The sequence below is a fragment of the Hemicordylus capensis genome, chromosome 2 (genome assembly GCF_027244095.1).
Source record: "Hemicordylus capensis ecotype Gifberg chromosome 2, rHemCap1.1.pri, whole genome shotgun sequence".
NCBI classification, from domain to species: domain Eukaryota; kingdom Metazoa; phylum Chordata; class Lepidosauria; order Squamata; family Cordylidae; genus Hemicordylus; species Hemicordylus capensis.
Window position 1 is genome coordinate 165166146 of NC_069658.1, and position 15678 is coordinate 165181823.

At 47.5% G+C, this 15678-nt stretch overlaps 1 protein-coding gene across 8 annotated transcripts in view; it reads left to right on the forward strand.

Annotated features, from left to right (window-relative positions):
• LOC128342857 (rap1 GTPase-activating protein 1-like) overlaps window positions 1-15678 on the forward strand; it is a 125974-nt gene that overhangs the window by 63103 nt on the left and 47193 nt on the right. For 5 of the 8 annotated variants that reach the window (XR_008315201.1, XR_008315200.1, XM_053290885.1 and 2 more), the window contains 3 exons: window positions 1733-1862; window positions 3342-3497; window positions 7307-7441. The exons of 1 other annotated variant lie outside the window; for it this stretch is intronic. Coding sequence is in view for 5 of the 7 variants with exons in the window: in XM_053290885.1 (XP_053146860.1) it covers window positions 1812-1862; window positions 3342-3497; window positions 7307-7441 (342 nt within the window). In the remaining 2 variants the exon portion in view is untranslated. Of the gene's footprint in view, window positions 1-1656; window positions 1863-2147; window positions 2454-3341; window positions 3498-7306; window positions 7442-15678 lie in introns of those variants that run through there. 2 more of the 8 variants (XM_053290886.1, XM_053290890.1) reach the window with 2 other exon arrangements.

The window sequence follows — 15678 nt, forward strand, 5'->3', positions numbered from 1 at the left end:
TCAAATGCCCTAGTGGGCCGGAACCATACACAACTAGGCGTGAAAGGGCCGCTGTCAATTTTTAGCACATTACATTAAAATTAAAAATATCGTTAGTTACTTGTGGACCTATTCCCCCTATCAACAGACCCATAGTTTTAACCAAGAAATAGTGGCCAGAAAATAGGTCCTGTCCCTGCTCAGTCAGTGGGGCCCCTGGAGTGCAAACCAGCCCAAAATAAATGCCAAGTCCTCTCCTCTCCCTAAATTGTCATTGCTTTCAGGCTGCAATGCTAAGCATGCTTACATGGGAGTAAGACTCACTGGGTACACCATGGAACATATTTCTGAGAAACCATGCATAGGATGGCGCTATAAGGCAGTTTTCAGCTCCTATGTTGCTGCAGGATACCTGGGGGCCAGTAAAATAGTCCCTGCAGGCCGAATCCGGCCCCCGGGCCTTATGTTGTGCAGGCCTGGTCTAGGTGGATGCACACACACCTGCGCTCTTGTGCCTTAGCCAGATTGATTTCCAAATGGAAAGGGAGAAGATGTAGACATGCTGCTGACCCAAATGGAACCTCCCCTCCTGGACAATGGCAGAGAAATCCCTGCTGTGAGAAAAACCCGTTTTTGGGTTTTTTTGGTCAGTATCCCTGCCCTGCCAGAGCACTACAGACTGGATGTGCAATTCTGTCTTCCCAAGACGTGTCTGAATGGGAGTCTAGACATGCCATCCTTGCTTCTCCTTAAGCTGTTTAGAACCATATTTCTTTAGGGGCTCCATTTTGTATTGCTATCGCCTTCTTGGCTAAATGCTCTGGAATCTAACATATAGATGAAAACCATAGTCCATTGCCCTCTGCAGCACAGTGGACTATCAAGTTTTCATCTATATCTTAAATGGCAACTTGGATCACATTTTATTTCCCAACTCTGGATTTAGAGAGCCATCCCTTTTATTTGCCATTATGAGGGCATGTTATTCTGAATTATGCTCTCCCACAACTTACCTGGGTGCTCAAATGCATTCCCAGTTATACCTCAGAATGAAAGAACTGTTGGGAATTCTCTCTGGTAAGAGATACTCTCCTAATATAGCAGAGTGCACAGAGGCACAACACAGCGGAGTCTGCCCAGGCATGCGTGTATGCTAAGAGTAAAATAACCTGGAGCCAGTTCATCGTTTCAGATCAATATATGGAGCATTTATTCGTGAACTCCATTCTAGATAGTAAAGTGGAGAAATAGTATCTCTACTCTATCTAGATAGCTGGATGCAGATGGATTCTACATCTCTGCATACATAATGCAGGGAGAGAGGAGCTTGCATTGCATGTTGCAAGGAAAAAGAAAGGAAAGAGAAGGAAGAGGAAGTGGCCAGGCAGGCAGGCAGGAAGTCAATCCCTGAGAGTAGCAATCTACATACCAAAGGGATAATGTCAGAGCAGTAGAGAAAGGATGACCAATGTCTTGACCTCTCTAGCCCTCTGACCCACTAGTCTGTCCTCCTATGTCATTGAGACATGAGACAGCGCAAAGTCCTTCACTTCCAACAAGAACTTTAATCTTGCAGAAGCATTATGAAGAATTGGTAGACGTGCATTTTACAAAATGTGCCCTCACTTGACTTGTATTTCCATCTCTGAATAAAGTGTTTCTTTTCACTCTTCTCTTCTTTTTCTCCTCTTCCCCCGCTCTGCCTCGCCCCACCCCCCACCTTTCCTGAAATATGTGGGACTGATCTGCTCAGATTCCGAGGTGGCTTGGATGTTACGAGAGGTCAGACAGGAACAGAGTCTGTCTGCACCAATTTCCGTGGCAAGGAGATCATGTTCCATGTCTCTACAAAGCTACCCTTCACAGAGGGAGATGCCCAGCAGGTACCTGGTGCTTCGTGGCGCTTAGGGAGCTGTAAACTGTGGACGGGGTGGAAGAGAGAGTGATGTATGAGCATCTAGACTGGTAGCGACATATAGATATTTTAGTGTTGATGGAGCAAGCTGGGAGTGGGGTTTAGAATGGATTCAGGTTTTCAACTGAGATGGGAGGCCGGTGCGGTTAAGTAGGCCATGTTGGGCTCAGGCGCGTAACAACGATCGGGCAAGTGGAGACAGTTGTCTGGGGGCCCCACTGCCTGGAGGGGCCCCCCAGAGGCACCTCACGTGACTCCCCATTGCCCCCTGCCCAGCCCCAAGGCCCCTCAGCCACTTGCCCTCTTCGCCGTCTCTCCAGCTTGTTCTCCTGGCCGGCCATCCAGGCAGCAGACAAGCGGCCAAGAGCTCCTTTTCTCCCGCCTCTCAGCTGATCGGCGGCTGGGCGGGGCTTCCAGGGAGGCCTCGTGTAGGCCTCTGTGAAGCCTGAACTCCAGTAGGGCCCAAGCCAGCCAGGAAGGAGGAGGCAGCCAGAGTGGCCACCCCTGTCCTCTGCAGCAGAAGACCCCCTGCTGCCCTGCCCAACCCAGCATTGGCCAGGTAGAGTGTGAATTCCTTTTTGTGGTTACCCCCATATATAGGGATCTGCTTGCCATAGGGCTTTGATATGGGGGGGGAGGGACTGAGAAGTCTCTGAATATTTATTTTTAAACAGCTTGGAAAATTTGCTAGCTTAAAAAAAACTAAAAAGTCCTATAAGTGGCTTGTTTCATGGCAGAAAATTACAAAAACTTCTGGAAGAAACAGTATTATATTTATTTTATTCATTCATTCATTCATTTATAAATGTACTTATGTTCAAGTTGTTTTGCAACCCAGAAGGTCTGAGTGAGAACTGTGAAGCATGTCTTGTGCTTTTATTTTATTTTATTTTATTTTTCTTGTGTGTGAACTGCTCCCCAATAACTTGCAGGGACTTCAGGGTAAATCTCGCCAACATGTGAATGCAGCACCTCTATTCCAGAGGAGATGTGTGTTAAAGGGCTTTAAAAGCCTCCTGTGAAAAACCTCCTGGAATCGAACTTGACTGAATTTGTTCAGAATTCTGAGAAAACAAACATAGGCTCACCCTGCATGGTTGAAAGTCTCCTTTGCTAATCTGCAGCGAGGGGGCCATTTTAATAATTAGCATTGCTAGTGTGTTCTAGGCATTAAACGTAGCACAAATATATAGTACTCAATGTATATCACAATATATTGTGAAGTGTGCGTGTGTGTATTCAGTGAAATGTATTTCCAGGCAGCATACTTATTTTGGAATATCAGACTTAAATCCTTGGGGGCCTGGGGTGTGCGGAGGCCCTGGACTTTGAGTGGGGGGGGCATTTTAAAATCTTGTCTCTGGGCCCATTCCAACCTTGCTACGCCCCTGGTTGGGCTATTTGCTGTTTGGAAGGATAACTCCCTCTCTTGTGTGCTTCCTTCCAGCTTCAGCGGAAGCGCCACATTGGGAACGATATTGTGGCCATTGTCTTCCAGGATGAAAATACTCCCTTTGTCCCTGACATGATTGCCTCCAATTTCCTGCATGCCTATGTGGTAGTGCAGCTTCATCACCATGCCCTTGGGGAGACTCTCTACAAGGTAAAATGCACACCTGGGAGCCATGAACACTTCAAAAGTAGCACCTGCTGCATCTCTGAACTTTTTATGTTGCCTAAGCTCCTTGCTCCTGGCCATTAGGCCTGTGTAAATATTTGGCTCCAAGTAGCCAAAGTCAGATAATCCTCCGGGCCAAAGTCAAAGAACCCTTCCGAAGTGACTATCCCCATTGCCCACCTGCTCACAATGTTGCGCTGTTCCCCGCAGTGGTGGAGACCCTTAAAGATGCTGCTGGATTCTCTGGCAAACTCCAGTGGCATCTGGGAAGGCACGCAGGGAGCACTGGAAAGTGAGGAGTCCATGGGAAAGCGCGGGAAGGATTCCACTTCCCAGACATTGCTGCAGCTCACCAGGGCACCTACTGGCCACGGTGGGGCTCTTCTGCTGTATTAGCAGCAGGGAGCGGCAGTCATGTGCCTGCATAACAGGGTCTTAATCTAAGTTGCACTTTGTCCCTCAAGAGGCAGGGATCAGATTGCTTTGTCATTGCTTAAAAGTTGTGGAAGTGAAGCCTTTCGTGCTCACTGGTTCTGTGTATTTTGTTGAGAATGGCCAGTGTATCATGTGTGTGCCATTCTCCACCAATGCACAGCGTGCTGCTTGTTGTCCTCTGGTATCCTTAAATAAGTACCGAATTGACTTCTGTGATCACACTGGTAACGCTGACTCTGATTGGTGATAATGTGACCCATTCTTGTTTGTGGACAAGAACCTGGATAATGGCAGGCCGGTTAGTTTCTTAGTGCTGCAGAAGCACCCAGCACAAATCCTGGAAGGAACAGGAGTGGGAGGCGAAGGTTGCCGAGGTGTTTTGCCACTCTGGTCTGCGATCTCTTCGAAAAAGCTAAGGAGGCTGTTCACACGAGCAGCCTGGACAGAGCTGCTTGCATGGAGCACCGGCTGTCAGAGCCGATCTTGGCGCTGCCCTGCCGGGTAGCCGAATTTCTGTCCTGGGGCTATTCTCGGGGTAGACTGGTACCCTGGTCATGTGTCTGCTGGGGCTGCCTGGAGTGGAAATGCCCCCAATGCGCCTGGCTCCTTGCGCAATGCATTGAGGGGTTTCTGGAGGCCAGGCTGTGTTCCCCAGGCCTCCAGATGGCTGTGCTGCCATGAGGAGCATGGCATTTATGGGCCTGTGAGTCGTGCAGTCCCGGAAACAGTAAAGATCATCTGGGGGAAAGGTCAGATCGATCCTGCCTCCCCCTGACCGCACCCTCCCTGCCCTGCTCACAGGTTGTGAGAATGACCTGAAGGAGTTCCCTGGTGAAGAGAAATGCAGCTGATCTGATCTCTTTAGAGTTATCAAGGCATTTTTCGAGCATTGCCTAGTAAACCACAAATAAGCCATCTTATATTATTATTATTTCTCTGTGTAAACCGCTTTGGAAACTTTTGTTGAAAAGTGGTATATAAGTATTTGTTGTGGTGGTAGTAAATTTGCCGGTTAGCTGGGAATCAATGCAAAGATATTACAGTGAGGTGGGAGAAAGAATTGACAAAGGCAAGGATTATGTGCAAAGGAAAACTTTCAAGTTGGAATTAAATAGCCAACAGTGTTGTTCTTGAATAGCACAGTGCTGAATAGCACAGGGTGTTTTTAGGCTTGCTTGGGGTTTTTTGCATGTGAGTTGCCATTTTGGAGGGGAATGGAGAGAGGGCAAGCTCTCCTCCAAGTCACTCTGCATGCAAAATGGATCCGTTTCCTGCTGCTCTGAGGCTCCAGACCCTGCCCTACACAAAGAGCCTTTCCACACAAGCAGTGTGGAGAGCCTTACCGGGCTCTGTGGGGGGAGAGTGGGCTGAGCAAGGAGCCAGGAGCCGACCCTGGGCGGCCAGATTGGCTGCCCACACAACTATGGGCTCTGTCACGAAGCCAGGAGGGGCGGTGGGGATCGGGGGCCGCCCGGCTCCTGGAAGTCCCAGGATGCCCCGTGCAAGTGCATGGGGCATTTTGGGGAGACCCCCGAGGCCGGGAGGCTGCTTGTATGTAGCCTCCCGGTCAGGGGTCTACTCATGTGTTGCTGCGCCTAGTAAAAGAGGGTTAGCAGAGTGCTAACGTGGGGGGAACTTAAGCGGGCTAAGTGAAGTAGTTTGTTTAGGAAATGCCTCAGAGTGAGGCAGAAACTCAGGTTGTGGTTAAGAATTGGTTAAAGGGTTTGCAAAGTGTTTAATTGTAAGTTGCTACAAGTCATCAATCTGTCTTGTGTTGTAATTCAGGCAAGAGGCCCCTCTCTGATATCTCCAGATAGTGAAGCGTGAACACTAACTCCTTCAAGGACACATCTGGCTGGAAGGGGAGTAGCTGGAGCAAGATGACAAGGGGGAGAAATGCTCCATTATAATAAGCGTGAACACTAACTCCTTCAAGGACACATCTGGCTGGAAGGGGAGTAGCTGGAGCAAGATGACAAGGGGGAGAAATGCTCCATTATAATAGAGGAATGTTGTCTAATTGCAATAATGGTAATAGTTGTAAAATGACGATTAAGTGATGCTGACCAATGAGGATTGTATACACTGAATACACTTAAGATGAGTATAAGACCTGAAGTCACTGATGTAATCTTCATCTCAGGTTGGGAGCTATTCCACTGAGATCATTGCTGGCAATAAATTCTGCTTTTTCTCAACTGTTGGTGTCAATTTTGCACTCTGAACCCGGGAGGGAATTCTGCTACAAGAGAGCTAGGAAAGGCCTACATGCCTAGGCCTTTCCTAGCTTCTTGCTACATCAGGAAGGAAAAAGAGGAAGAGGAAGTCTGTCTCTCAGGTGAGAGAATGAAACCTGAGACTATCAGCCTAAGAAAGGGAAAGTAGAGTAGAAAACGTCTAGTCAGATATGGGGCTCCCTTGCTCACTATCTCTACCCCTCGTGCCCCTAATGGTCAATAGGGTTACTGGGCTAAGAGTCGATGCCATCGGGAGCTGCATCTCCTCACACTTCTGGGTCTCCTCCACACAGTTTCTAACTGTTCAAAGACCAAAGAAGAGAATTATTTATAATAGAACTTGGTACGAGTTTGCAGTTGAAGGTGGACATCCTTGGACTTTTCTAGATGGCAGGGGTGTGGTTTGTTTGTGTGTGTGTTTTTTTTAAAGCTTCTGCACAACTTCCTAAGCTGCCATTTTACCACTATCCAGATGCTTGCGTGGGCACCCATGCTCCTTCCTATCATGGTTTGACTCTCTGGCCACATGTTGAGCATGGACTTTGTGTGATTTTTCACAGTGCTCCCTGCCACCCAGCTCGTGGGTTCTGAGAAGAATCTGTCCCTTTTTCATTTCTGCTGAAGAGACATACGCTATGCCAAGTGCTGGCTGGGAGGTGGTGCTGTGAAAATGGGGCAAGGTCTGTGCTCAGCATGTAGCCAGAGAGTCAATGGGGAGCCCACACAAGCCGATGCTTGCATCTGGACAGTGGGCGAGATGGCATTAGGAAGTTGTGTGGAAGCTTTGAAAAGCCTTCATTTTACTGCTCTCTGGAAAAGCCCCTTGTCTCTGCTTTCACCTTGCTTCTCAGTCTTAGAGTCAGAGTTTGCTGGCATGGCACGACCTCGTTTTCTATGTGCAGAGGCTGTTTTTGTGTGGGGGGAGCATTCAAACATGCATGCAGCCTGTAACCTGCAGCCCAGGAAAAAGGTTCCTCTGTGAATTGACTGATTGTGTAAACTGGCCCTCCTATATACTGTATATATATACTTGCCTTGTTTTCTGTTATTCTGACTTGGCTGTCTGTCTGTGCTTGTGTCCTCTTTGTTCTCCCACATGGGTGCCTTCTCTTTCTGGAGCAGGAGCGGACCCGCAGTGCTCTTCTCGAGAGTCTTTATGAGGAGCTGCAGATCCGGAGACGCAGTATGATGGACTTGGCTTCTGGAGATGATGACAAGATAGAGAATGGGGGTGGTGGCTTCTTTGAGAATTTGAAGGTGAGAGAACAGACACTTCGTTCCTTTTAGTGTAATGGTGTGTTTATCGATTTCTTGTTGTTCTGGAGAATATATGCAGTAACAACGGCAGGCTTGGGAGTATTGAAAGCACTTCACAGAAGTCCTCTTGGTTATTTCCTCTGCAAGGTAGGTTTGCAACACTTCCTCCAAGTTGTCGGTGTAAGGAGGAGGAGGGCTGAGGCCAAGGCCAAGAGACGGGGCTTACCGAAGGCAAAGGACTTCCCTGGCTCAGAGTTCAGGCTTTCCAGCCACCACACAGATACAATTTTGCAGTACCTGATTTCCAAAGAAAATACTTCCACATGTCTAGCTGCTTTTTGCGGGCAAGTTGTTAAGACTGGGGAAGCTATTGCACCAAGTTCTGGGGTCCCAGTGCAAGTTCTCCGAGAGGTCTCTTCCTTCCCCTTCCAGCTCACTCTTTGTTGTGCTCCCCAATGCCTGCACACTTTACAGTCCTCCTAACTTGTACAACTTGCACTCTCCCTGTCTTACTATAAAAAAATTGCAATGAATGGAGGGGGTGCATATTCTGTCGAATAATGAGCCCCTGGTGGCGCAGTGGTAAAACTGCCGCCCTGTAACCAGAAGGTTACAAGTTCGATCCTGACCAGGGGCTCAAGGTTGACTCAGCCTTCCATCCTTCCGAGGTCGGTAAAATGAGTACCCAGAATGTTGGGGGCAATATGCTAAATCATTGTAAACCGCTTAGAGAGCTCCGGCTAGAGAGCGGTATATAAATGTAAGTGCTATTGCTATTGCTATTGCTAATATTAGAAATGAAGAGTGAGGGAGGTCTGACATGCCATGATGTAAGCAACTTAGTCCGGTTTCATTGGTTGCTGTCTCCCACTACAGTCCAGGAACAGGCAGAACAGGTTTTTGGGGTGCATGGTCTGGGAAGCAGGACCCCAGCCCTTGCCTATCATGACACGGAAATGCCATGATAACCCCAGGCAAAGTGCCTCATTGGGAGCGGGAGGATTTGCATGGAACTTGTTGGAAGTGTGAATGGGATCAAGGCTGGAGGATTTCATACCCTGTTTTGTACAATGCTGGGGGAGTCCACAAGAAGAACCTTTGCATCAGCCGCAGTTGTCAACTAAAGTGTTGTGTCCTGGAGCTGGGCACATCCACAGCCTTTGGGTACATCCAAGTTTGTAACTTGTCACAGCACCTTGCAGCCACCTAATGGCACAGGAGGGAAGTAACGTGCCTAGGGAGCACGAGGTTGCTGTTTCGAATCCCCACTGGTATGTTTCCAAGACTAGTATGGGAAACACCTGTATTGGGCAGCAGAGATATAGGAAGGTGTGGAAAGGCATCATCTCACACTGCACGGGAGATGACAATGGCTAAATCCCCCCCTGTATTCTACCCAAGACAACCACAGGGCTCTGTGGTCTCCTGGAGTCGACACTGACTCGATGGCACCACCTGACTTTCCTTGACATCCCCTGGGCAGTTTCCATCTTGCTTTCCCGGGCTTTGATGGAGCTGCCCCTGCCCAGGACTGGAGAAATGCTTGTGGGGCTTCCTTCCACTGGCCGAAGATAGGAGGACAAAGGTCTGTGGGGACCGAGTTCCTTCTCTCCAGATGCTTCTGGGCAGACTCTGCGAATAATCTTTACTTCACCAAGAAAGAGAGGTTTCTAGTCCCTCCCGGTAGTTGTAGATATTCCTCTATATTCCAAGCTTCTTTTTCATCCGAAAAGAGAAGCCTGGTAAGAGGAAGTCAAAAGCAACCTTGAAGAAGAGAGACGATTTTTTCATACTTACAAGCCCCTCGTGGCAGTTGCAGCTTCTCCTGCAGAATGCTCCTGTTCCACCCATCAGCAATGGCAGCTAAATCAAGCCTCCATGGGCAGAGACAGTATTCTTATACCAACTGCTGAATACCAAATACCACAGAACTATCACCTTAAAGGGGTGCGGGGTGGGGGGATACCTAATATCATTCTCTCTGCCCTTAAGTTTTTTTGTTTTTTTAAAAAGACTGATCCTCCGGCTGTTACCGGCAGTGACTAACCAATTGCACACAGACAGGCAGGTGGGGAAACAGCCCTCCCTTCTTGTTTGTCCCCAGCATTTGGTATTCAGCAGCATACTGCCTCTGCCCATGGAGGCTTGATCTAGTGGTCAGTACTGCTGGTGGAACAGGCAGGAGGAGTTTTGAGTGGGGAGAGAGAAGTGGATGGAGGTGTGGGAGTGGCTTGTAGCACCCCCACTTTTTGGAGGGCCCAGCTGCCCCTGGCACAGGGAGGGGCACAATGGTTTTGCAAGACCAACACAAAAAAATTAGGAACTAGATCAGTGGTTCCCAACCTGGGTTCCTCCAGAAGTTGTTGATCTAAACTCCCAGCATCCCCAGCCATAATAAATTGTAGCCAGGAATGATGGGAGTTGTAGTTCAGCAACATCGGGAAGAACCCAGGCTGGGAACCACGGACCTAGATTAAAGGGAGGGAGGGGGGTGCATCAGTGGGAGGAGGGATGCTGTTCTAATGAGCGTGTTCTGGTCTGCTCCTCCTTCTCTCGCTACCTCTCCTGCTAGCCCTGCTCCACCTGGACTTGAGAGCGCTGTGAGCCATCTGCAATGCAAGGGTGATGGAGCTGAGGGAGCTAATTGAGCCAGGAAAAGAATCAAGTAGGGAGTAACCTAATGGCCCAGCGGGGAAGTAACTTGCCTAGGGAGCAAGAGGTTGTTGGGCTGAATCCCTGCTGGTATATTTCCCAGATAATGGGAAACTCCTATATCGGGCAGCAGCGATATAGGAAGATGCTGCAAGGCCTCATCTCATACTGCGCGGGAGGATGCCATGGTAAACCCCTCCTGTATTCTACCAAAGAAAACCGCAGGGCTCTGTGGCTGCCAGGAGTCGACACTGACTCGATGGCACAACTTTACTTTAAGAGGAGATAGCAGCCAAGTCTTCTAAATAGCGGCACGGGGGAGGAAGAAATCGGCTCCATTGTTTTGGCAGGAAGCAGCCTACCTGCTAGTCATGATGAGGTCAGATGCCACTACTGTCTGAGTGCCTTGCCTCGGGGATGAGATCACATATCTGTTATTCTTGGTGATTTCTGGAGTGTAAAAGGCAGGAGCTTGAAAGAAATGAGACTATTGGACAGGAAATGATGTAATGCCCTGAAGCATGCAACTCCTGCTTTTTCATGATGGTTGGCAATCATTTGGCACTCCCCCAAAAGGTGCAGAGTTTCAGGGGCAGCACTAAAGGGTTTAATTTCCTTTGGATGAAAAAGAACACAGGTGACTTCTCTTGTCTTGGTAGTAATTGCTTCATTTACAAAAATGCAAGCAGAGTATTATGAAAGCAAACGAATGTTCTTATAGCAACAGCAGATCCAGTAACCCTCAGTCAGAACCTCAGAGAGAGCCGGCGTGTCCCAAAGATGCTTCAGCCAATTTATCGTCCTGTTTCTCCTGGGCGCTTTCCAAACTAGCTGCTCAACAGCAGCAAAATGCCTCTGTTCAGCAAGTTGTATTTGGAATGTAAACTGCAGGGAGAGCAGTCTTGCAGAAATTAACCACCTGAAAAAACAGCAACTTTCTTAAACCGGATATGTGACGTCATAGCACGATATCGCAGTGATTAAATTCAAAACAAGGCACTGGGAATGTGAATGGCAGGCACCCTGCTGTCTGCAAAGGGACTGCGGTGTCACGACGCAGGAAGTGTGGAAGCACACTTCAGAGATACGCCGTGACCCCGTTGCAGGGTCTAATCTGGAAAGTGCCCTGGATTCAAACTATAAACTGGTTCCAAATTGTTTTCTCTGTGCCCTACCAACAGTCAGAAGGTATCGCCTTTCCAATTCTGATGGCTATTGCATTCCATGGACTGGAGAGAGACTTACAGATGGAACATTAAACATCCTTCTGCTGTTTAGATCCCCGACTCCTTGGTTAGACACAATAATAATGATCCCTCTCTCACTGCACTAGAATGAGGGGTCATCCCATGTAACTGAATGCTGATAAATTTAGGACCAACAAAAGGAGGTACTTTTTTTACACAGCACATAATTAATCTATGGAATCCTCTGCCATGGGATGTGGTGATGGCCACTAGCTTAGATGGCTTTAAAGGGGCTTAGATAAATCCAGGGAGGAGAGGGCTATCAACGGCTACTGGTCTGAGGGCTATAAGCCACCTCTAGCCTCAGAGGCAAAATAAATACCTAAATACCAGTTGCAGGGGAGCAACAGAAGGAGAAAGGGCATGCCTTCATCTCTTGTCTGTGGACCTCTCAGAGGCATTTGGTGGGCCACTCTGTGAAATAGGATGCTGGACTAGATAGGGGCCTTGGGCTTGATCCAGCAGGGCTGTTCTTATGAGGATAGACCCATACAAAGTAATGAAGATGACCAAAGATACAGCAAAACTTGTAGCCCAGTCACCCAATGGCTATGTTTCCCACAATGTTATAATCATCCCTACCCGAAAACAGTGATGTAGGAAGGAATGCAGATACTTTGCAATTAAAAAAGCCAAAAAATGTCCTATCCTATGGAAACCCATATTATGCAATATGTCTACATTACAAAAGTGAAGTATGTATTCCCGTATTCTGCACAATTTTGTTCTGATTTTGCTAGAAGCACTGAGCCATGCAAGGCATTGGAGCCCCCTTTCCTAGCCCACGAGCATTCTACTGATACCTCTGCCCCCGTTCCCTCTAGCTAGCCTGGCTTTGGGTATCTCATGAGTAGGCGTTGCCTGCTTGACTGAACTGGCCAGCTCTAAGGCTCTGGAACCTGCTTTTCTGTTCACAGAGATGACCAGGATGCTGAATTCCTGCCAATACCAGCAGCTTTTCTGTACTTGCACAGAATTGTGGCGCTCTGAGTAGGCCCTCCTACTGCAGGCGTGTCCATAGCATATATCTAGATCAGGGCCAGACAATTTCCTGCCCTCCAGCTGGTGTTGGACTTCGATGCCCATCATCCCTAGCCACAGTGGCCAGTAGTCTGGGATGATGAGTTTTGTACTCCAACAGCTGGAAGGCTGCAGCCCTAATCTAGAGAGTGCATTTTAAACCCCTCAACAAGCTCCATCAGACCCTGTGGTACTTCTGCAGGAGATGCTGATATTTCCGCTTAGCTCTTGCTAGGGAAAGGGATCAGGCAAGAATTAATGAGGCAATCTGCATTACTGGCTTTTCACTAAGAAAATGAGGATGGGAAGCAGCAGGGCAAAGGGTCTCTTTCTATGATGGACTCTTTCCCTGCCTCTGATTTGGAGAGAAAAATGCATACTCAATGCCCTCATTCAGGGTATCAGTTGTTGGGATGCACCACTGTAGAGTGTGGGGAATGCGGGGGCACTGAATCTAGTGGCAGACCATATCAACGCCACTGACTTAAATGGGTTTGATATTCATTTTCCCAGGGAACCCTTAGAAATGTAATTGTTCCCCCCTGGAGTGAGAATGGAACCTGTCCAGTGCATGATATTGTTGATCCTGTAACATGTGAAATGTCTATACGAGGAAAGAGGCACCTCTTCCCAATGGCACCAAATTAGTTCCCGAGCTGGCCACCCTGTTTAGCGAAACTCAGGGCTGACAAAAACCAAGGAGGCTGGCCACAAGCTCTTCGTGACCTCTGCTCTTGTGATATAGGTGTTGCAGTCGACCGCACATCCTGTAACCTGCCGCTGTTTAGTGCTCTCCGTCTTGGGGCTTTTTGCAATATAGACACATCCTGAATTCTTCTCTCCTTTGTAGAAGATCTGTCCCACTCAGGTCTGGTGCTTATTGATGGCCCTTATGGATAATCACTGACTCTGCTTTCTGCTTGTGCTGTACATGATAGTCTATGGCTAAAGTTTCAGTCTTAAGGGCATTTTCACTTGAAAGCAGATTCCATTCAAAGCAAGGAGACTGAACCACAAATGTGCTTAGAACTGGGGTACAAGCAGGAATGGGCTCTAGAGCTGGTAAGATTCTGGACTGCATGACTTCTGTGGCAGGTGAACTTTTGAATGACTTTTCACTTAACAAAACAGAACCACCTCCCTCTATCTAGTATACTAGAGTCACAGGGCAAGGCTTGTGCTGAACTTTACTGCCTTATATCCTAATATTGTGTATGCGTGGTTGGGTTTGGTTTTGTTTGCTGCGGGGTGGGCCGCATTCAGAAATGCAATCCTCCACCTGCAGTTTAAAGTGGCATAATTTTGCCACATCAGCACGAACAAAAGTGAAAAATGACTCACAAAGAAAAGTAGCATAAACAAAATAAAGCCCCTTGAACTAAACTAGGTACCCCCCTCTACGATAACTGAGCAATAACTGAAAACACTTGAACAAAGAATGAACAGAACAAGGACAGGCTGAAACATGAAAGGTTGAATAAGTCTTAAGTACGGACACTGTCTGCGATAGGCAACGTTGCTGACAGTGTTGACTTAGGAACCGCGTCGGCTTGATATAGGGCTCGAGATAACCAGCAGCCAACCAGGCTTTCCTGACTCAGCATTTCTATTGCCTCTTCTGTGAGATTTTGTGCCTGTGTGTCTCCCACTGAGTCTTTCTCTTGAGATGTCTTCTTAACACAGGTGAAATTCCAGCTTCCTCCTGATCAGTCTCCTCTGCCCTCATCTCTGCCAGCTGTTCAGATTGCTCTGTCTGCTGCCGTCCCAGCTCAGCTCCGGAGTCTGTTCTCACAGCCAAATCCTGCTGCTGTGCCTCTGAGCCTGTACTCTCAACCGAGTTCTCCCACTCCTCCTCTGACTCTTCTGACTCAGAGGGCTGGGCCATGACATTGCCCCATGTATACCTGCCTGCCTTTGATATGTCATCGAGTAAAGCAAAGCAAGTGTGAAAAGAGATAAAGTATTGCTTATTCTACATTCTAAAGTGGCCTGGACACATTTGTTGGTACCCCTAGAAAAGATCATAAATAATTGAATTAGAGTGATTTTTCAAATTAGCTGTTTTCTTTAATTAGTATCACACATGTCTCCAATTGTGCAATCAGTCATTCCGCCTATTGAAATGGAGAAAAGTAGTCATTCTGCTGTTTGGTATCATCCTGTGTCCCACAATGAACATGTACCAGAGAAAGCAAAGGAGAGAGTTGTCTGAGGAGATCAGAAAGAAAATTATAGACAAGCATGTTAAAGACAAAGGCTATAAGACCATGTCCAAGCAGTTTGATGTTCCTGTGACAACAGTTGCAAATATTATTAAGAAGTTCAAGGTCCATGGGATTGTAGCCAATCTCCCTGGACACGGCCACAAGAGGAAAATCGACCCCAGAATGGGCAGAAGGATAGTGAGAATGGTAGGCAAAAAGCCAAGGACAACTTCCAAAGAGATACAAGCTGAACTCCAAGGTACATCAGTGTCTGATCGCACCATCCATCACTTTTTGAGTGACAGTGGGGCCAATGGAAGAAGACCCAGGAGGACTCCACTGTTGAAAAAAAAGCATAAAAAGCCAGACTGGAATTTGCTAAAATGCATATTGACAAGCCACAATGCTTCTGGGAGAATGTCCTTCGGACAAATGAGACAAAACTGGAGCTTTTTGGCAAGTCACATCAGTTCTATGTCCACAGATGAAAAAATGAAGCTTTCAAACAAAAGAACACCCTACCTACTGTGAAACATGGAGGAGGCTCGGTTATGTTTTGGGGCTTCTTTGCTGCGTCTGGCATGGGGTGCCTTGAGTCTGTGCAGGGAACAATGAAATCTTAAGACTATAAAGACATTCTGGAGCGAAACGTACTGCTCAGTATCAGAAAGCTCTGTCTCAGTCGCAGGTCATGGATCCTCCAACAGGATAATGACCCCAAACACACAGCTAAAAGCACCCAAGAATGGCTAAGGACAAAACATTGGACTATTCTGAAGTGGCCTTCTATGAGCCCTGATTTGAATCCTATCAAACATCTATGGAAAGAACTGCAACATGCAGTCTGGAAAAGGCACCCTTCCAACCTGACACAGCTGGAGCAGTTTGCTCAGGAAGAGTGGGCCAAACTACTTGTTGACAGGTACAGAAGTCTCACTGAGAGCTACAGGAATCGCTTGTTTGCAGTGATTGCCTCTAAAGGCAGTGCAACAAAATGTGAGATTAAGGGTCCCATCATTTTTGTCCATGCCATTTTCATTTGTGTTATTTGAAATATTATGTTGTATCAAAATTCTAAAGTAAAGTCTGTTGTTCGTTAAATGTGGAATAAACA